General features: G+C 58.8%; 3 protein-coding genes across 7 annotated transcripts; 2 read left to right on the top strand and 1 right to left on the bottom strand.

Moving 5' to 3' along the window:
- Positions 1–556: 556 nt before the first annotated feature.
- SYNGR2 (synaptogyrin 2) lies at positions 557–4,245 on the top strand. Its single transcript, XM_044982989.1, has 4 exons — positions 557–711; positions 1,452–1,689; positions 2,349–2,488; positions 2,715–4,245. Exons 1-4 carry the CDS (start codon positions 610–612, stop codon positions 2,910–2,912), a joined length of 678 nt encoding a protein of 225 aa, XP_044838924.1. The 5' UTR covers positions 557–609; the 3' UTR covers positions 2,913–4,245.
- A 617-nt stretch (positions 4,246–4,862) lies between these two features.
- Positions 4,863–9,220, bottom strand: TK1 (thymidine kinase 1). Of its 3 annotated transcripts, XM_044982986.1 has the most exons (7): positions 9,100–9,220; positions 8,988–9,019; positions 8,283–8,396; positions 7,779–7,872; positions 7,259–7,348; positions 7,058–7,177; positions 4,863–6,928 (listed from the first exon to the last, which is right to left on the bottom strand). In XM_044982986.1, exons 1-7 carry the CDS (start codon positions 9,163–9,165, stop codon positions 6,743–6,745), a joined length of 702 nt encoding a protein of 233 aa, XP_044838921.1. In that variant the 5' UTR covers positions 9,166–9,220; the 3' UTR covers positions 4,863–6,742. The 3 variants fall into 3 exon arrangements, with proteins under 3 accessions (XP_044838921.1, XP_044838920.1, XP_044838922.1); XM_044982985.1 differs by lacking the exon at positions 8,988–9,019 and having other exon boundaries at positions 9,020–9,165; XM_044982987.1 differs by lacking the exon at positions 8,988–9,019 and having other exon boundaries at positions 4,864–6,928; positions 9,100–9,146.
- Positions 9,221–9,303: 83 nt separating this feature from the next.
- AFMID (arylformamidase) lies at positions 9,304–17,191 on the top strand. Of its 3 annotated transcripts, none has more exons than XM_044981568.1 (11): positions 9,304–9,399; positions 11,041–11,131; positions 12,327–12,431; positions 12,549–12,597; positions 12,841–12,926; positions 13,005–13,077; positions 13,468–13,565; positions 14,233–14,311; positions 14,810–14,945; positions 16,230–16,334; positions 16,703–17,191. In XM_044981568.1, the coding sequence occupies exons 2-11, from the start codon at positions 11,083–11,085 to the stop codon at positions 16,730–16,732; spliced, it is 810 nt and encodes a 269-aa protein (XP_044837503.1). In that variant the 5' UTR covers positions 9,304–9,399; positions 11,041–11,082; the 3' UTR covers positions 16,733–17,191. The 3 variants fall into 3 exon arrangements, with proteins under 3 accessions (XP_044837503.1, XP_044837502.1, XP_044837501.1); XM_044981567.1 differs by lacking the exon at positions 9,304–9,399 and adding an exon at positions 9,887–10,316; XM_044981566.1 differs by lacking the exon at positions 9,304–9,399 and adding an exon at positions 10,426–10,515.
- The last annotated feature ends 2,203 nt before the right edge of the window (positions 17,192–19,394 follow it).

The following is a 19,394-nucleotide window of genomic DNA, read 5'->3' as shown; positions in this document are numbered from 1 at the left end:
GAGAGGCCCTTCCCTCTTATCCCATGGCAGCTCACTTTGCTTAAGCGCCTTCACTGAGGGACCCTGTCAAAGGCTCCCGAAGTCCAAGGACCCCATATCCACTGGATCATCCGTGTTCCCCTTTGCTGACAGACTGGGGAGGCCGATTTCTCTTTACAAGAGCCGTGTTGACTCTTCCCCGTCTTGCCCTGGTCAGCCGTGTGCCGGGTGAGGCTGTGTGCGGAGGGTTCCGGGGAAGGCACAGGGCTGGGCTGGCCACGGGAACAGCAGCTCCCTCCCTCCTGCTCTGGAAAAAGAAAAACAGTGACGCTCCTGACAGAGTATCCTGCCCCCACCGCGGCTCCTGCGCCGGCCTGGGGCTGAAACCCCCCGGGCCCAGAGCCCTGTTTCCAGCCCGCCCCCGGCCTGTCTGCGCTGCCTGCACCGGCAGCACGAAGCGCCGCGGGCTCCCTGCAGGGAGCGTTTGAGCGGCCAGGCCGCAGGGCACGGGCGGACCCGGGGGACCTGACCCGCCCCGCCCCGGAGAGGAGCCGGGCCGGGCCCCTCCCTCGGGGCGGGGCCGGGGGACGCGGAGGCTCAAGCCGGGCGGGGCCAGGCCGGGCGGGCAGCATGGAGAGCGGCGGCGCCTACGGAGCGGCCAAGGCCGGAGGCACCTTCGACCTGTTGCGCTTCCTGCAGCGGCCGCAGGTCCTGGTGCGGCTGCTGAGCGCGGTGAGCGGGGCCGGGGGTCGGCGCAGGGGAGGGGCCGGTCCCGCCCCGCCCGTGTCCCCCGGGCCCTGGCGGGGCGAGGCCGGGCGCGGGCCTGGGGGCTGCAAACCCCACTGGCGTCGGAGCTTCCTGGTGCTGCGCGTCCGGCCGCGCCGGGGCCGGGGCCGGGGCCGGGGCCGGCACCCGCTGGGGGGCCAGGCCCCTCGGGGCCTCCTGGAGCGCGGCCCAGGCTGCGGAGGAGGCGCACGGTGCCCGGCTGGCCCGGGCCCGGCTTGGGCGGAGGGACCCGCGGCGGCTCCGCAGGCGCCGGTCATGAGGCAGCAGCTGACCGGGCTGGCGGGACGCACGTGAGCGCGCCAGGCGGGTTTGCTGGGTGCTCTGCCCCTCCCCAGCCCTGTGCCCGGGTCACCCGTGGTGAGGCGGGTCCTGCGCACTCCTGGGCTTGGCCCCGATTTGTGCTGGCTGCAGTGGGGCGCAGGGCCCAGGTATCGCCCAGCCCAGCCCCCTGCTCCCGTCACTCCCATGTAAACCGCCCCGGCCCCATTCCAGCGCACTGCTCTTGTCTGCTGCCTGTGCATCCCCTCCCCCAAGAGGAGGGTGGGTGGATAGGGGCCCCATCTGCATTGAGTGAACTCCCTCCTGCTTTGGACGGGTGCAAGCTGGTGGTTCAGGGTCCCCCCTCCACCCGTCTGCCCTGTGGTTCCTGAACACTGCTCAAGCTGATGCCAGTGCTCCCTCCCCAGGTGTTCTCCCTCATCGTGTTCTCCTGCATCATCGGTGAGGGGTACACCAACTCCCATGACACCGATCAGCTCCACTGCGTCTTCCACCGGAATGAGGATGCCTGCCGTTACGGCATCGGCATCGGCGTCCTCGGCTTCCTGGCCTGTCTCGCCTTCTTCACGATCGATATCTACTTCCCCCAGATCAGCAATGCCACTGACCGTAAATACTTGGTCATGGCAGACTTGGGCTTTTCAGGTAACAGCGGCCAAGGGGGTGGGTCTGGCTCTGGTTGGCTAATTCTAAGCGCCCCCCCCGCCCCCCAAGAAGGGACCGTTACAATCCCCTAGACTGACCTCGGGTATAACACAGGCCAGAGAACTGCCCCAGACTAATGCCTAGAGCAAAGCAGAGCAGTTGGAAACACATCCAGCGTTGGCGCCTTCTCTAATGATCAGACAATGGCTGCCCTTGTCCAGCTCCTTGGAAGATCATTTCTTTTCAGTGGACTATGCTGTGCCTGACCAGAAGGGGATGCTCTGCTCTCCTGGCACTGTGCCCACCATGCACTGCTGAATGTGGGCACTGCTCCTGGCTGGGAGAAAGTGCCTCGCAGACGTGCACCCAGCTGTGGGATCCTTTTCTGCCAGCTTGCCAAAGCATTGGGGTTATGGGGCTCTACACCAAGCCCCCCAGGGGCATCACACAGCAGTGCTGGGGGACAGTGGAGTCAGTCAGTGACCCTGGCACTAAGAGAGTGGAGGCCCTTAGCCAACATGTCTGCTGAACAGGCTTCGTTTGGCCCAGCCCTCCCTGCCAGCAGTTGGGTGACATGAAGTCATCAGTGTGGGGCAGGGGATGGGATGACACCCCAGCAAGGCAGCGGGACCCACTGATCGCTCTCTCTCCTCCCACAGCACTCTGGACTTTCCTGTGGTTCATTGGCTTTTGCTTCTTGACCAACCAGTGGGCTATGACGCTGCCGAGCGAGGTGCATGTGGGGGCGGACTCAGCCCGAGCTGCCATTGCCTTCAGTTTCTTCTCCATCTTCTCCTGGGTGAGTGGGGTGTTCCCAGCCAGCAGATCTCTTCAGGGTTTATCTCTCTTGGGGTGGGGGCTTTGAGAGAATCAGGGGCCTGAGCCACATCAGCCTGGAATGGGCAGCATCACTGTGGCCTCCTGCTGCCACTGCATCCTAGTGTCTGGAGCTGCCCAGGAGCAAGAGACGCTGTTGGCCTCCTGAGGGGACTGGCTTTGCTGACTGCTGCTGTCTCTCTTTCTAGGGGTTCCTGATCACCTTTGCTCTCCAGAGGTACAGAATGGGAGTGGAGGACTTTACTAACAGCTACACTGACCCCACCCCTGACCCTTCGACCCCCTACTCAATTTACCCCAACGTCACTCATGACAACTACCAGCAGCCGCCCTTCGCCCAGACTGGAGAGACCTCGGAGGGCTACCAGCCCCCGCCGGCGTACTGAGCCCTGTGCCAGTGGCCAGCAGGGATAACTGCACACGTGCAATTCTTCTGTGGGGTAGGGGCTGTATCTTGACTGGGGGTGGGGGTAGGGGATTGGTGGCTGCTTAGTGTGCGAGGGGCAGCAGGGTTTTGGAGTTAGCATGCCAAGGGAGAGGGAGGCAGCTCCCTGGTTCCTGGCAGAGCCCAGGGACTAAATGCAGGGAGGAGGCTGCATGCCCCCAGAGCTGCTTGCTGACTCTGCCTTCCTGAACATCAAGTACTTGCTGACTGGGGGGGGTTCACCCTGGCCCCTCCCCAGCTGTGACAATGGAGTGTGGGCAGTTAGATTCTTTCCTTCACAACAGCAAGGAATGACTATTTCCTCTCTTGTGATTGAGACAGCATGGTGAGTTTTAAACACCCCCGAACCCTGCCCATGGCTACATCAGTGTAACTCTACCCCTGGTGCCTTTACTAACCCTGCTGGCTCAGATTCCCTGAAGTGCCACCTCACTTTTGTATCAGGTATCTTAATCCCCAGCTGCCACCTTGCTCAGTAGGGCAGTGGGGTTCAGTTCCTGGGCCAGCAGTTGCTTGTGACTGCACCTGCAGTTCTGCTTCTGTGCTGGGTAATGGGGCATGGAAGGGGTTCCTGTGCTGCCTTCCATTTGTGCTGCTGGGGGAGCTTGGTGCCAAAGTGCAGGACTAAACTTTTTGTAAACTGACTTGTATATGAAGCTTGAGAGTTCCCCTGCTAAGTTAGGGGCTGTGCCTTACCCCTCCCCCAGCAAGCTAAAGGGGATTCTGTTAAGAGTTGGGGAGGGTCTGATCTTTGGGTACCATCTGCAATGATGAGATGGCCCAGATCAGGAGGTTGGTCAGCTCTTGAACTGCTGCTGAAACAGCTTCCTAGAATGACTTTGCTGTAGGGCCTGAGCAAGGAGGGGGAAGCTGAGCAGCCCTGTTCTATTTACCCAGTACAACACCTTTCTGCTCACCCCAGGCTGGTCTGGCAGAAGCTACTCTGGTCAGAGCACAGCCTGGTGGTGTCTGCTCAAAACCATCTGGCAGCTAGCTCTCCAAGGGAGGGCCAGGCTTGAGCCTGCTCCTGCCACTGAAGCAGCAGTGCAGGGATTGGGGGGATGGAGCTGTTCTTCCTTGTGTACACACCAGCAAAGCAAGACAGGGTGTGTAAATAGTCTCAGGTTGTTGCTTCCCAAGTGCACCTGTTCTGGGAAGGTGTTTCTGATAGCCACACTGGGTAGGTGAGTTGCAGCCTCAGCTGCTAGCCCACAACTGAATGTTTTAAATGCCCATTTATCACTGTGGGAAGATGGAATAAAGTCTTTCACTGATGGCTGCTGACTTTCTGGGGCCAGGGAGCGCTAAGTGTGTGAGGGGGGGGGCACACTTGCACACATGCAAGGGGGGCTTTCCTGCTGCTGGGGAGAGGCCTTGCCTCACCTTTTGCCCATCCAGGATGTTTCAGCCTAAGAAGGGGGTGGGTTTCCTGCCCCCAGGGAGGGATAGGAAATGCAGCTCCCCACATGCTCTGCCTAGAGCAAGTCACTGTCCTGAAAAGCCAAGAAATGCATAATCATTGCACAGGCCTATTTTTAGCACAGCTCAAGTGTGCCCCCCCCTGCACCCGCAGGGGTTAGGGAATTTGAGAGTGGTTACACAAGCAGGCAGTTCCCATAAAGAAGCCACCTGACAGAGCTTCTAGCACACACCCTGTCAACAGAGCATGAGTACAGCTGCCCCCAGAAGCCTGAGAAGAGGCCTCAGCCAGAGCAGTGTGAATGTGGCATTAATACACATTACATGGAGTGTCATTAAATTATTTAATTTAAAACTCACCCCTGCACTTACAGACCCCACTGAACCATTAGGCAGCTGCCCACACCAAGGGATGAGCCCCCCCTCCAAGGGTAATGGTGCAGCCTTAAGCACATTAAACTCTCTTCCCCCCCCCCCCCCTTTAGTAAGCAGCTCTAGAACCAAGCAGGAATTCTTCAGTCACAGCTTGTAGAGTCTCCCCCCAAAGCAGCAATGGAGGTATTTAAAATTAGCAGCAGCCATACTACGCCTGGCAGGTGAGCTTCATAAAGATGGTCAAACTTGCTGCTTCCAGGCCCTGTTTGGGTTAGGATAAATGCAGCTGCTGTAAGGGGTGAGGGAAATGGGCTGAAGAGAACTTCTTGGGGCCGGGCCAGTGGTTAACAGAGGGCCTTGTGTCACACAGCAGCAAGCCTGGGCTGGAGGAAAGGAGGTTAGAGCAGCTAGCGCATTCTCCAGAGAAGGGAAGGGAAGGGCTGGCCTAGCAATTATCAAAATGCTACATCTGCCTTAGGGAAAGGGCTTTGGCCCACAAGCTGTTATGGCAGCAAGGAAGCAGCAGGGAATGATCCCAAGCTTTAGAGAGAAAGGGGAAGAGAAGATTTGCTAAGGACACAGGAGGAAATTTAAGTCAAAGTGGAGATCATCTGCCTGTTACCTTCAAGAGACCCTCATTTAAACATCTGGTTCTAGGGACAGCACAGAGACATCCCTCTGGAAGATTAAAAATAGTGCTCAGCAGAGGCAGCTTTCAGATTTACTACACAATAAGGGGTGGGGCACTCACCAGCAATGCTACTCAAAGCCCCTCCCTGCACTAATCTTTACTCCCTCTAGTAGAGAGACAGAGCACATCCTTTCCATCAGGACACAGGGCTTTTAGAGCCCCGTCTACAAACTCTTCTTAGGCAAGTAAGCAGCTGTGCACAGTGGTATTAGCAGAACTAGGCTCCACTGAAGCAGATGCTGCCCTTTAACATCAGCCCCAGCTCCACCTCACCTCAGGAGAGCACTGTTTTCAGTTAGTCTGGGTTAAGAGCTTGGACACCATGGCTGGAGGGGTGACTATTCTCCACTCTCATTAGGGGGATGCAGGGAGGAGCAGGGCTTCAGCTCCTTGAGTTAGTACAGCTGAAACTAAAAACAGAACCCCCACCTAACCCTAAAAATAAACACATCAAGGCCACCTCCACTGCTGGTAACAGTAAAAACCCTTGGAATGGAACAGCCCTGATTGAGAGCAACTTAGTCACTTAGCAAGTATAATTGGACAGCCACTGAAGTGCAACAGGGGAGGGAGAACTAATTACAGCTGCCTGCCAGAGAGGGGATGGAGGCAGCCGCACATAAGCATTGTTAGAGGGGAAACTGATGTTTGGGAGGGAAGATAATGGCTGGGGTGTCGTGATAGCAGAAGACACTAATAGGGATGGGAGGACTGAGGCCGTTTACCTTAGAATGGAGTAAGAGGCAATATAATGAAAGGGCTAAAGCAATGAGGTCCTCCTGCCCCAGTGTCACCTAGGGACAGGGCATCCCCAGGCAGCAAGTCAGACCCATGAGCTCGTTAGGAACAGGCAAGGTCCTTAAGAACACAAGCAAAACCCAGCAACAGTGTCAGGGAGGGAGGTCAAAAGTGCTCGAGAGGTAACCAGGAGTTGGGAGGAATTCGTTACTCAGAAGCCTGGACAGATGGGTGTATTGGGAAGTCCCACACTCAGGGACAAGGGTCTGTTGCAGTGTGGCTGCTTCCGTAAGTGCCTCCCATTTCTTGCCCACATCCCATGGCAGAGGACTTTCCCCTTGGTTGCTTGCCTGACTCCTGTTTGTCATTGTTCTCCTCTTTTGTCCCTTCTATGTGGAGGCTTGCCTGGTTCTTTGTAGCTCAGCACACACAAGCAGCAGTTAGGTTTGGCAGGTAGCATTGGGAGGCCATGAGACAGCCCCAGGCTGAACAGAGGGGAAAGCCAGCTTTAAAGAAGCCCCAAAGTTGTAGTCTCTAGCCTCCCCTGCTCAGTTTGCTGGGCTCCACTGCATCTGTCGCGAAGCCAGGACCTTTTGGGAGGCTATGGCATCCACCTGTTTGGCCCCCACAGGCAGGTTCTCTTTGTTTTCTGGCCCAGCCTGCTGAGGTCGCTTCCTGAAGTAGCAGACACGGCAGACTGAATGATACTTGTCTGACCCTCCAATGACTTCAACCTGGCAAGAGAGAGTAGGTTAGAAGAGAATGCTCCTTCCTCCTGTATGAGCACACCATGGGCAGGGCAGGTCACCTCACAGGTGCCTTCGAGGCCCTGTTAGAGTGGTCTTTGTTCCCTAGAATCTTACCTCCCTCTCAGTGCCCAGCCTCTTAGTGTATGAAGCCTCCCGGTAACACTCCATGCATACAGCATTCAGCTTCACTACACTCTCTGCCAAGGGGACCAGGTTCAGGATGCTCCCAAATGCCTGCAGCAAAGAGACAGGCTATTTGGTATAGAGATAAGAACTCAGAAGGATCCAGTTACCCATTGCTGAAAGAGAAATTACCTTCCTTTGGAAGGTCCCATCGAGGGCAGCAACGATTACCGTCTTCCCTGCATTGGCCATCGCCTCGCAGAACTCCACAATGTCTGGGAACTAGACAGGCATAAAAAGGACAGCTTCAGTGAGGAGAGTGCAGAGGAAGGAGCATGGGCAGCTTCAAATGCTGCAGATAACCTTGAATTCAGAAATGTCCCCACAACAGCAGGACAGGACAGGGCATTGGCTAGGAAGCTACAGCAACATTACCTGAGCAAAGGGGGCAAGGGGAGTCTTCACAGTTCAGACTAAACGTGGTAGGTTTAGCTGCCCACAGGACCCGTACCAAGGCCACAAGGAGGGATGATGGCACTAGACCACACAAATGTGGCTGGACAAGAACTCTGCACAAGACCATTTTACCGATTAACACAGCGGGTCTAAGATTCTTCTCTGCACTTCCCATCTTACATGACATGGGGCCCCTTCTAGGCAAATTGCTGGTTATTGGACAGGAGACAGCAGCAGACAAGCATTGAGAACTTACAAACTGGCCTTCGTCAATACCAATCACAGCTGAACCAAGCGCCTCCTGCTGCACATCTTTGAGATAACAGGCTGAAAGAGCCTCCATGGTATTCCTGCAAGGAAGGGTCAGCACACAGAGTGATTGGTCAACCCTACAGGAGGGTGCTATTAAAAACAAGGGCTCAAGCACAGGTAACAGCTGTTTTGAGACAGGCTAAAAGCTGTGCCACTTACAGACGGTGCAGTTGCCAACCAGCTAGCTGTACGGAAAGACGTCCTATACTACAGCTAAACAGCAGCAAGCTGAAAGCAGCATTCTGTGGAGGGGCACAGGGCTGCAGAGTCATGCCTAAACACCCCATTGAAGGCAGGGCCAATGGCCTGTACAGAACAAAGGAGACAACTTCAAGCTTGTAAGCCAAGTTCTCTATAGTTTCCCTTATTAGAAGCAAACAGTCAAGCTGCAGCAGTCAGATGATTATCCTCCCTGCTAATGGGGGGGATATCCATGGCAGCAGCTCACCTGTCATGCGTGGAGACCCCATTGGTGCAGTAACGAGTGTCCTTGGCATACTTTATCACCAGGCATTTGTACTGTGCAATCTGGAATCTGCGGACCCGGCGCATGAGTTCTGTGCTACAAAAGAGTGTCACAATGAACCACATCACGCACAGGGGCTAGTACATGGGGGGAATGGACATTAGCCCAAGGATCTTCCCACAGTCCCTTAGTGGCAGCACAGGAGACCGCGAGGTCTAGCCCACCGAACACATACTGGGAGCCAAGGAGACAACAGTGGCCTCACCGGGAGGAGCCCTTAGGTCCATGATGCTGTCAGCCTATCTGGGGGGTAACACACCAGCAGTAAGGGGGCTGGGCTCCTACTCACCAACACCCCACAAACCAGTAGCAGCAGCTTGTGCCCGAGGGGAGCCCCCGGCTGAGCCCCAGCAGAGGCTGGGTAGGCAGCTCAGTGCCAGAGGTTTAAAGGCCCGTCTGGCCGGGCTGCAGGGTGCCCCGGGGCCCGCCCCATGGCCGGACCGGCGGGGTGGCTCGGTAGCTGCGCCCCGAGAGCGGGGCAGGGGCAGCAGTCAGGGCCCAAGCGCTGTAGGCCCAGCAGCAGACCCCCCCCCACCTGACGGGGACCGCTCCGGCCGCACGCGGGTCCCTGGTGCGAGGGGACCCCCAGCCCCCAAACCCCGGCGAGAGCCCCCCCAGCCCCGGTACCTTTTCCCGGAGAACATGGGCCCGAAAATCACCTGCGGAGACAGGAAACACGGGGTGAGACCCGGGCAGGGGCACCCGCAGCGCGCCCCCGCCCCGGCGCCCGAGCGCCCACCTGGATCTGGCCGCGCGCCTTGGCGGGCGAGCCGGGCTGCACCCCGGGCACGTTCAGGCAGCTCATCCCGCCGGTCCTGAATGAATGAAGCCGCGCGCGCGCTCCGCTCGCTTAAACCCCGCCGGCACCGACCAATCAGGAGAGGCCACGCCCCTCCCGCTCCCTTCGGCGACCAATCAGAACCAGGGCGGGAAATTTCACCCAAGCACCTAGAGGCGGCCTGTCCCGGTGCATGATGGGAAAGGGATTGGTTCCCCCCAACACCCCCCCTCTCGGAGTAGTTCTCAGCGTCCCCCGACGGTGGGTGGTGCCCCCCCCCAGGATCCCGGCCTCGGCCCCCCCCCAGGATCCCGGCCCCTCCAGGATCCCGGCCTCGACTCGCCTCCCGGTTCCCGGCCTCGACCCCCCCCCCCCAGGATCCCGGCCTCGACCCCCCCCCCCCCAGGATCCCGGCCTCGGTCCCCCCCGGCCCCTCCAGGATCCCGGCCTCGACTCGCCTCCCGGTTCCCGGCCTCGACCCCCCCCCCAGGATCCCGGCCTCGGCCCCCCCCGGCCCCTCCAGGATCCCGGCCTCGACTCGCCTCCCGGTTCCCGGCCTCGACCCCCCCCCAGGATCCCGGCCTCGGTCCCCCCCGGCCCCCCCAGGATCCCGGCCTCGGTCCCCCCCAGGATCCCGGCCCCCCCAGGATCCCGGCCTCGGTCCCCCCCAGGATCCCGGCCCCCCCAGGATCCCGGCCTCGGTCCCCCCCAGGATCCCGGCCCCCCCAGGATCCCGGCCTCGGACATATACACCCCGGGTTCCCCCCGGATCCCAGGTCCGAGAGGCTCCGTTCCCAGCGGAGCCTCGCGGTACCTGTGACCGGGGGTGGACGGGAAGGAGCCGGGAAGAGTCCGTGTGTGCCCCGCAGCGAGTCACCGCCAGGCGCAGGAGGGGAGGGGTGCAGGGGTTGGCGGGTAGAAGGAACAAGCTCTTTGTTATCTGGCCGCGTGGCCGCTCTGGGGCAGGGGGTCCCGCCAGCTGTCTGCACTGGGGAGCCGCCCAAAGGGGTCACGGCTGGGCCAGTCCCCCGTGTCCGAGAGCAGGCGCAGGGCCGGGTCCAGGGAACATGGGGGAATAAGCTGCCCACGGGGAATTCCCCTGCTCCGCTGTCTCCGAGCTGGGGACCGGGGAGGAAGGGGGCAGGGCCGCCGCCGCCGCCTGCAGAACTCGTGTTTCGGTGAGTCCCGCAGCACCTTCCTGAGTTTGGTACCGGCTTGGGGGCTCCCACAATCCCTCCGCCCTCCGGAGCAGCCAATGGGGACCAGGCCAGCCCCGGCACCCATTGGTTTGCGCTGGTCACGTGCAGAGAGACAGCACCCGGTGCGGGTCGCAGGCTGAGCCTGGGCATGGGGAGGTGGCAAGACATGACACAGGAGGTGAGGGGAGGGGGCACTACGTGGGGGTGGGGGAGGCTGCAGACTAGAGTATCCGCCAGGAGGAGGGGTAATTCGGAGTGACTTTGTCTTTGGGACTCTCAGGACATGGGGATCAAAGTCCAGGGAGCCTCATTTGGGAACAGTTCCGTTATTATCTTTGGGACTGACACCACTGGTGGTGTGTGACCCTCTCCTCCCAGCTTTGCCAGTGCCCCTCAGTCCCACCCTGCAACTCCCTGGTCCCTGTTATTCCAGCCCTGGGCTCCCCCCCCCTCTCTCCCCTCTTCCCATGTCTCTCAATCCGGACCCACTGTCCCCTGCTATTCCAGCCTGAGATTGTTAATGCTGGGAGCCAGGTACACATTCTGTTTGCCTTTTCTCTGGGTGGATCCTGCTCTGTCCCTCTCTCCAGTCCCAGAAACACCAGCTTTGTAGGACCAGGAACTCATCTGCAGGCAAGAAGATAAAAATCTAGCTGTGCTGGCCCCATTCTGTGTGTCTAGATTTGTGCTGTGTTCCCTGCAGGAGCTAGAGAAGCAGTATGCCCCCAGCCGGTGGTCTCACCGCATGGAGAAGGAGGCTGTGATAGAGGCCCATGTCAGGGAGGTGACTGAAGGTAAAGGGCCAGCCGGTTTTGCCAGGGGATAAGCTTCCCACAGAGCAGAGGGTGGAGAAATGGAGCAGATGTGACACATGCTGTGCAGAGAGAGCATCTCAGCTGCAGAGTAGCGTATAGCACTGCTTAGAGCTGGGGGGTGCTGGCAGGTTACTAGGGGAGCTTCCCGACCCAGACGTGTCCCTGTGCTCTGTCTGCTCTGTTCTATTTGTTTGCTGATGCTTGTGCTTGGATTCTGTGAGACACAAGTCCAAAGAGAGCCCCAACCCCAAAGAGCTGGCAGAGAAGAGAAAGTCCCCCTTGGCGGGACCCACTAGTCACCCAAACAGGGTGATTTGGGGCCTTTGTTTTTGTGACGAACTGGGAATGTTCTTAATGTTTTCTCTGTATGCTGGGGGGGGGGGGGGGCTCAGTTCCTGGCCGACCCTCTGTCGCCTGGCAACTAATGGCCGGGGCTCTTCCACCCCTGCAAGGGGATGCCAAAGGGTGGGGGGAAACAAAGAGGTCAAGTGACCTCCTGGGCAGGGAAAGGGGCTGAGCAGAGGAGGAGGGGCTGGAGGGGGTGTCAGTCTGGAGCTGGCTGGGGACCAGGAGTGAAGTGCAGACGTGAGGGTCTGGCTCACTGCCCCCCAGAATGGATCTGGCCGAAGGGTCCCATTCGCTGTACCTACAAGCTCTGTTTTAGACCGTGTTCCGGTCATCGAATAAACCTCTGTTTTACTGGCTGGCTGAGAGTCTCGTCTGACTGCAAAGTGGGGTGCAGGACCCTGTGGCTCCCCCAGGACCCCTGCCTGCGCGGACTCGCTGTGGGAAGCGCACGGAGGGGCACATGCTGAATGCTCCAAGGAGAGACCCAGGAAGGTGAAGCCATGTGAGCTTCTTGCCCTGCAGACAGTCTGCTCCAAGGGAGAGGAGGCTCCCCAAAGTCCTGACTGGCTTTGTGGGGAGCAGCTCCAGAGCATCGCCCGGGGACTCCGTGACAGTTTGTAAATTACCAACTCCCTTGTGGGCCCCACAGAAGCAGGTGGGGATTTAAGAGGTTTGGACGGCAGGGCGGTGGCTTAGCAAAGGGGGATGCAGTTCCGGAGAGCTGAGAGACAGAGAGTCTGGGAGCCAGGGAGGGGTGAGGGGGCTGCTTGCCTGCTGCACCATGGAGCAGCCAAGGTTTGTGGTTTGTCCTCCGTTTCTCTCACAGGCACCAGGAGGGCCCAGGCCACCATGCAGACCCTGCTGCATGTCCCTTATGGGGGCAGTGATGGGGAGAAACTGGACATTTACTTACCCACAGATCCCTCTGGAGGTAAATGGGGAGAGGCGGGGGCGGGGGATGAAAGCAAGAGGAGCTGGGAGAACAGGGAGTGGGGAAGTGGAGGGAACATGCCTTGCCTGCCAGCTTACCCTTTGTTGTTCCTTGCAGCCTTCCCACTCGTCCTGTACATCCACGGTGGATACTGGCAGTTTTTAAGGTGAGGCAAGTCCTTTTCAGGGAGTTAGTTGTGGGCGGGGGAACCTGTGTGAGGGGCTCAGCCCCAGCACTTCCCCCTCAGAAGTTAAAAGGGTTGAAGCTAGGCCTGTCCTGGGTGCTGCAGGGCCAATGGGCAGATAATCGCTGCCCTTGGGGTGTCTCTGTGGCTGGCCCTGTCTCGGGAGCTGCTCCGCTACATCCCAAGCTGTTGAGCATGTGACTCACCAGTGTTTCTCTTCCCCAGTAAGGAGGTGTCGGGCTTTATAGCGCCCCCTCTGGTGACACAGGGCATTGCGGTGGCAGTGGTTGGCTATGATGTGGCTCCGAAAGGTAAGGGGTTCCAGAAGTGGGACCAGCATCTCCTCTCCTCGGCCCTGTGACCCCTCTCACTTTGTGCTCTCTGCCTAGGCCACTTGGATGTGATGGTGGCGCAGGTCCGGCGCAGCGTGGCCTTCATTGTGCAGCAGTATTCAAAGACCAGGTAGGGCAGCAAATAGCTCCTGGGCACTCATTCCGTGTCCCTGCCAACCTGGCAGGAGGAGGCCACGTCAAGGCAGATCATGCTGAAGGCATTTCACGCAGCATTAGGGAACTGTGGTAGTGAGTACGTGTGGATGGACCCTGAGGAGTAGGAGTCTGGAGACATGCACTACTGTACCCTCCTCTCGGTGGGGTGGGGGACTGGAGCAGATGAGAACTAATCCGGCTCTTCTGACCCCACTGCTAGGAAAGCTGCCACGTTCATACTCTGACTCTGTCAGGCTGTGCAGACTCCTCCGTTCCAAAGGGGAGCCCCACAGCAGGGTGCGCAGACACCGGTCCCCCTACCTCCCCGCTCACAGCTCCTTCTGTCTACCCTCGCCCTGTCTAGCGGCGTTTACCTGTGTGGACACTCAGCAGGGGCTCACCTGGCAGCCATGGTGCTCTCAACTGACTGGGAGGAGTACGGAGTGACACCAGACATAAAAGGTAGCGCCTGGTTTCCCCAGGGACCCTCACCACCCATCCCCTGTGCTCCATGCCCCATAAAGCAGGGTTTGCTCATTTGATTGGCTCACTGAGTCATGATGCATTACACCCCTTTCCACTCCAGCCACGTGGCTCTGTTCTGCTGAGATGTGAGGAGAGCAGAGTGTTTCTGTGTTCCAAAGCAGCATATAATGCAATGGACTCTGCCTGACAGCTTCCTTTGCCCACGTCTGTAGTGTGGTAGCAACGAGCAGCCAGGGCCCCATAGTACCAGGCACTGTACGAACATGTAATCGATCATCTCTGCCCCAAGAATCTTTCTGTTGATTTGTGAGACTGGAGACCCCATGGGGATACAACAAACAGACAGTGGGAGCACCAGGGAACCACATTGTGTCTCTTTCTCCAAGCTCCCAGGTGCCATCTCTCCCTCCAGGCCTGAGCATGCAGTGTCCTCCAGAGCATGCTTACTGGCGTGGCCCTGCTATGGCCTTCAGGGGTAGGTGTCTCACCCTGCCCTGAGCAGTGACCTGGGAAAACTGTGGTGAGGTACAGGATGGAGAGGAAATTTCCCCTACGCTGGGGAATGGGGCAGGCTGCTGTGAGCCGTAGGGTCCCACAAGCCAGGCGAGGCCCTCACACAGATTAGGGTGTTTTTATTTTCCAGGAGCTTTTCTGGTGAGTGGAGTCTATGACCTCGAACCCATCACGCACACCTCCGTGAACAACCTGCTTCATGTGAGCCGGTGAGCGCCCTGCACGCCCTCCAGTGAGACAGCCATGGAACTCACGATCAGAAACACACAGGCAGCTTGCCCCTGCCTGCATGGCCCCTTGTCCCTGTACCCCCTGCCCATGGGCATGCACCATATCATGCATTCCCCTGCTCCAGCCCACACGCACACACTCTGCCAATACAGCCTGCACCCGCCCCCTTCTAACACCTGGGCAGTACACTGCAGTCCGTGGACACAAACCTGGGTACGTGCGCACCCCTTGTATGCAAAGGCTGTGCACACCCTGCTCCTGCCTACACATCCTGGGTGTGCATACTCAGCCCCTCCCCGGGCACACACAGGCAGTACAGGTATGTGGTGTGCAGTGTGAACATGAGGACTGGCTTCCCCTGTGCCCAGAGGAAAGTTCCTCCCCCCCATAGCGGGGTGACAGGCTGTGCTTGCTGCCCCAGCCCTGCTCCTCCCCTGCAGGTCTGACTGCTCTGCAGTGACACTGTCTCTACCCAGGGAGGTTGCCCGGAGGAACAGCCCCGTCCTGTGCGTGACAGCAGCGACGCCTGCCAGGAAGGCCTGTGAGGTGCTGATCGCTGTGGCCCAACACGACTCGCCAGAGTTCCACAGACAATCCCAAGAGTATTTCCAGGTGCTGCTCCCAGCAGCCCCATCGTCTTTACTGTTTCATGGCCGCGGGTGTGTGAGGGGAAGTCAGCGGCAGGACCCCAGCCCAACTCATTAGACTCTTTCCACCCTTGCTTGCAGGGGTCCCAGGATATTAGAGACACAGGGAGTGAGAGAATCTCTTTTATGGGACCAGCTTCTGTTGGTGCAGTAGACCAGACCTGAAGAAGAGCTCTGTGCAGCTCAGATGCTTGTCTCTCCCCAGCAGGAGGTGGTCCCATAAACGATTTTACCTCACCCACCTTGTTTCTCTTCACACCCTTGCTACATGGCACCCAGCTGGAAACCTCTCTGGGGTCTCTTGTCCGTAAGCAGCTGGGGCTTTGTGCCCTGGCTGGTCACTTTCTGCACCCCTAGATTTGCCCTAAAGGTCTGGGCGATGGGGTGGAGATGCGCCGGCTGGCTAGGGCAGGATGGATTTAGCAAGCTACCGTGGACACAAGTAGTTGGACTGGCTCTGCCTGAGCTGGAGTCCTTGGGGTAACCCCTAACTGGCGGCAGGTTCAAGCCAGGGGTTCCCAGATACAGGGAGAAGGCCTCTAGCCAGGGCTGGAGGTAGCCTAGGCAGAGCTGCCTAGGGGCAGCCAGAGCAGGAGAGGATTTGCTCAGCTCAGAGAGCTAGTCTGTGCCCCAGGGGCATTTGCTTTCCACCCCTTCCTTCAGTGGGCAGTGACTGCCTGAAAAAGGTGCACTTTGCAGGCTGCCCCACTTCAGGCCTGGCTTTCCTTCCCGTTTATAAGCTCTGGTGGGGCCAGAGCTTGGATGGGAGACTACAAGAGCTGGACCAGACAGCAAAGAACAAGGAACCAGATCCCGAAGGGTGGTGGGATGCTCTGGGCTGTCATTTGCCTCGTGGGAGAACGGCCCAGAATGACTCTCACGCAGCAGGGGGACCCATTGCTTAGTGCTGCCTGGCCCCACTCAGCCTCCCATCCAAGTGATAACTTAGTGGGGCTCACGGGGGATGGAGGCATAACAGGAGACTCCCACCGCAGTGAGGGATCCAGCACAGAGGAGATCTTCCCAGGGGGATGTGGGGCTAGTTTCTGTGATGGGCCTGTTTGCTCAGGGAGAGGATGCCCCACTCCCTGCTAGGTGGCACTTGCTCCAGGTGGGAGCTCTTGGGGCGGGGCTGCTGCTTCCATCTCCCTCACCCTGTTGCCTGGCTCCTGCATGGAGGAGCAGCCACCTCCTCTCTGAAGTGCCTGGTCTTGTTCTTGACCTCGGTGCTGCTGTCTCTTCCCTCCAGGCCTTGCGCTCAGCTGGCTGGAGCGTCTCTTTGCTGGACATTGCTGACACGGATCACTTTGACGTCATTGAGAAGTTATCCCAGGGGGGCTATATCCTGACTCAGGTAAGGGGGTGGGTGGGCTCCCTGTGGGCACTAGGGCACCAGAGCTCTTGTGGGCTTGGCTCAGGGTTGGAGAGCACCAGCCAAGATCAGCTTGGCCAGGGGGAGGCTGCCTCCTAGAGTTAGTGCCGCCTGGCGATTCCGATACTGGTCTGTGGCTCAGCTGTGTCGGGGCCTGGTGCTGGGGCAGGGCTCTGCTCATTAGCGAAGCTGGCCAGAGTGTGGTCACCACTCGGCAAAGAGCAAGGGATGGATCAGTGTGGGGGGAAGCTGAGCGACTCATTCCTCTGTCCTGCTCACAGACCCCGCGCTGCAGCGAGCAAGGCCCAGCCGCCTGTTGTTTACAGGAGTCTTATTCCTTAACATTTCAGGTGATTTTGAACATGATTTCAAGAGCTTGATTTGAAAGTGATGGGAGCAAAATGGAGGCTGCAAACCACAGTGCCACTGACAGTCAGTCACTGCCTGGTCCCCACGTGACCCTTCCTGTTCCTGGGGCAAGACTAGCATCTCCCTTGTGCAGCCCCGTCAGACGTGCCCCAGCTGCTTGGGACAGACATTTGCCTTTTCGGCCCCTCCCTGTCTATCTAGTTCCAGTTCTGTGCAATCCCTGATGCTGGCTGGAACAGGGAAGGGCCAGCGGGGCCTATTAGAATATTCTCAGTGGTACCAGAGGTTTTTGTGCCAGGGTTGCTGGGCACATCACCCTTGTCACACAGGCTGACACCTGGCTGCAGCGTACTGGCCAGACAGTCCAGTGGGGCTCTCCCTGGCTGTCTGGCTCCACTGTGGGTTTGCCCCCTCACAGTTTCCCTGGAACTGGTTCTTGTGAATATTAAATAAAATCCGAACATAAATAACAGCTGCTGCTTTCCTATAAACCTCTCTCCTGGGGAAATGGCCTTGTCATAAATCCACGAGTGCAGGCAAGACACTATTACTGTATAAATCAACTGCTCCATCTCCAAAACCACAGAGCTCTATCAGCTGAGCTAAAAGATTTCCCATCCTGGCAGAGTAGCAGAACCCTTATGCCGTACTCTGCAGGAGGCCTGGCCCTTAGGAAACTGCCCACAGAGCACCAGGTCAAGCCTCCTCTCTGCTGCTGCAGCACAGCAAAGGGGGCTTAAAGCTGCACTAAAGTGGCCACTGGGGATTTCCTTAGCATATGGCAAGGCCTCAGCGGTACAAGGTTGGTCTAGCGGACTCTGTCACCTGCTTCTCCCCTCCCCCTCCCCGCATAGGCTATGGGAGGGGTGTGGTTGGCATGTGCCATGCTCCGGTGATCTGGCCAGAGGGGATTATTTCACCTGGTATAGGCAACCATGGGGCTGCTCTAACCAGCTCCTGTTGCTTCCTGGTGGAAAGGTGAATAATGTTACCTTTGCCCCCTCTTCTCAGGTGAGCCGAGTGAAGCCTCGATGCATGTAGGACCCTAGTTCACAGTATATTAGAGCCTGCTCTGGTCAGCGGGGGGGTACTGGTGCCCCGCGGCCCTGGATCGGGCTCTTTTGTTTGGTTTACGCCCCGCCAGCGTGAGGCTCCAGCTGGGTGCAGTGCTTCTGCTGGCCGGGGAGCCTCGTGCCACCACTTTCCTGACACTCACTGGCAGTTTCACCATGAGGACTGTTTGAGTCCCTGATGAGAGGGGGCCGTGGCAGTAGCAGGGAGTTTGGTGGCTAGGACCCTGCCCCCTCCACGCTGCTGTCCCCACAGGGCCTTGTACTACCGCCCATGTCAGCACTGGCTACATCCAGCGCTCCCCCTGAAATTAGGAGTGCCCAGGCCAGAATGTGTCAGCCCATCTCCTCCTTGGGTTACTGCCCCCTGTGCACCAACACACCCTCCACACCGAGCCCTTGACTGCCCACCCCTGTGGGTCCAACACCCCACAGAGCCTGCCCCAGCAGCCCATGGCTAGTTTCTCTATAATGTATTCTATCCCCTGGAACAGCCCCAAAGGGGAGGAGCAAATGTGGCCTTGCCAAAGACCAGAGACAACATCCCCCAGGCTGCTGTGCACAGCCGCTCCCGGCCACCCCAGGAAGTGCCCTGTCCCTCCTGCTGCCATGACAGCACCTGGCCTGAGAGCACCGCCTGCTGCTTTGTCTGTCCCCTTAGCTCCTCCCCTCCTGTTCTTGTCATGGGGCAGGAGAGACTGGGCCCACCCCCGTGTGAGATCCTACCCGCTTGTGGGGACCCCCAGCCTCTTACACCACTCACCCTGGAACAGGTGATAATAGGGATCCCCAACCCCATGGAGCTGTCCCCAGAGAAGACTGGGGCAGCATCTCTGGGTGCCCCCAGGGCAGATGAGATAGGGCTGCAGGGGATCGTATCCAGGAGGCTCCTGTACTGTCATCAACTCTTAAGATGTTTGATGTTTTTCCTAAGCCCCAGCTCCTGGAGTCCTGGGATTGGGTGAGGATCTCAGCTTCCATTAGAAAGAAATGCAAGTGTCCATTCCGGGGGAGGGATCTGGGGGGATGGGGAACAGTTTTAAAACGTGACCCATGAGTATCCTGAGAGCCAGGAGATGGAGAAAATGAGCCAAGCTTGTGATCTGGAGGGTGAGGGGTTGACTCCTGATTTCTGAACACTTGGAGTTGCCAACCCTGCCTCTGGCACCCCTCTCCTGGGAACCCCTCTGTGCACCCCCCATCCCCAGGAGTCTGGCTGGAGGGATTGGGGAAGGGTTCGGGACTCTGCTCCAGAGGGGCCCAGCTGGGTTTGTTTCTGCCCCAGCCAGCATGGGCCAGACCTAGATAATATTTGGTCCCGCCTGGAGTGCAGGCACTAGATGACCTGGGCTCTGAGGTCCATTCCAGCGCTACCCTCCTCTGCAGGGAGCCCGGGTTCCCCCAGGGTCACAGCCCCTTTTGTCCCTGCAGTGGGGCTGCCCGTCTGACTGGCTGTAACCCGAAGCAGCAGAGCGCTGGCAGCCGATCCAGCCCCAGGCCCTGGCAGGGGAAGCGGCTGGCCAGGCTCTGCTCCACCCCCCCAGCGGCATAGCTCCGGCCCGCGGGGAGAGGGGCGCCAAGGCCATTTTCTGCGGCTCCCCCA

The sequence above is a fragment of the Mauremys mutica genome, chromosome 12 (assembly GCF_020497125.1).
Source record: "Mauremys mutica isolate MM-2020 ecotype Southern chromosome 12, ASM2049712v1, whole genome shotgun sequence".
In the NCBI taxonomy this organism is placed as follows: Eukaryota; Metazoa; Chordata; order Testudines; family Geoemydidae; genus Mauremys; species Mauremys mutica.
The sequence above is the reverse complement of the archived record's forward strand: the minus strand, read 5'-3'. Positions and strand labels throughout refer to the sequence as shown.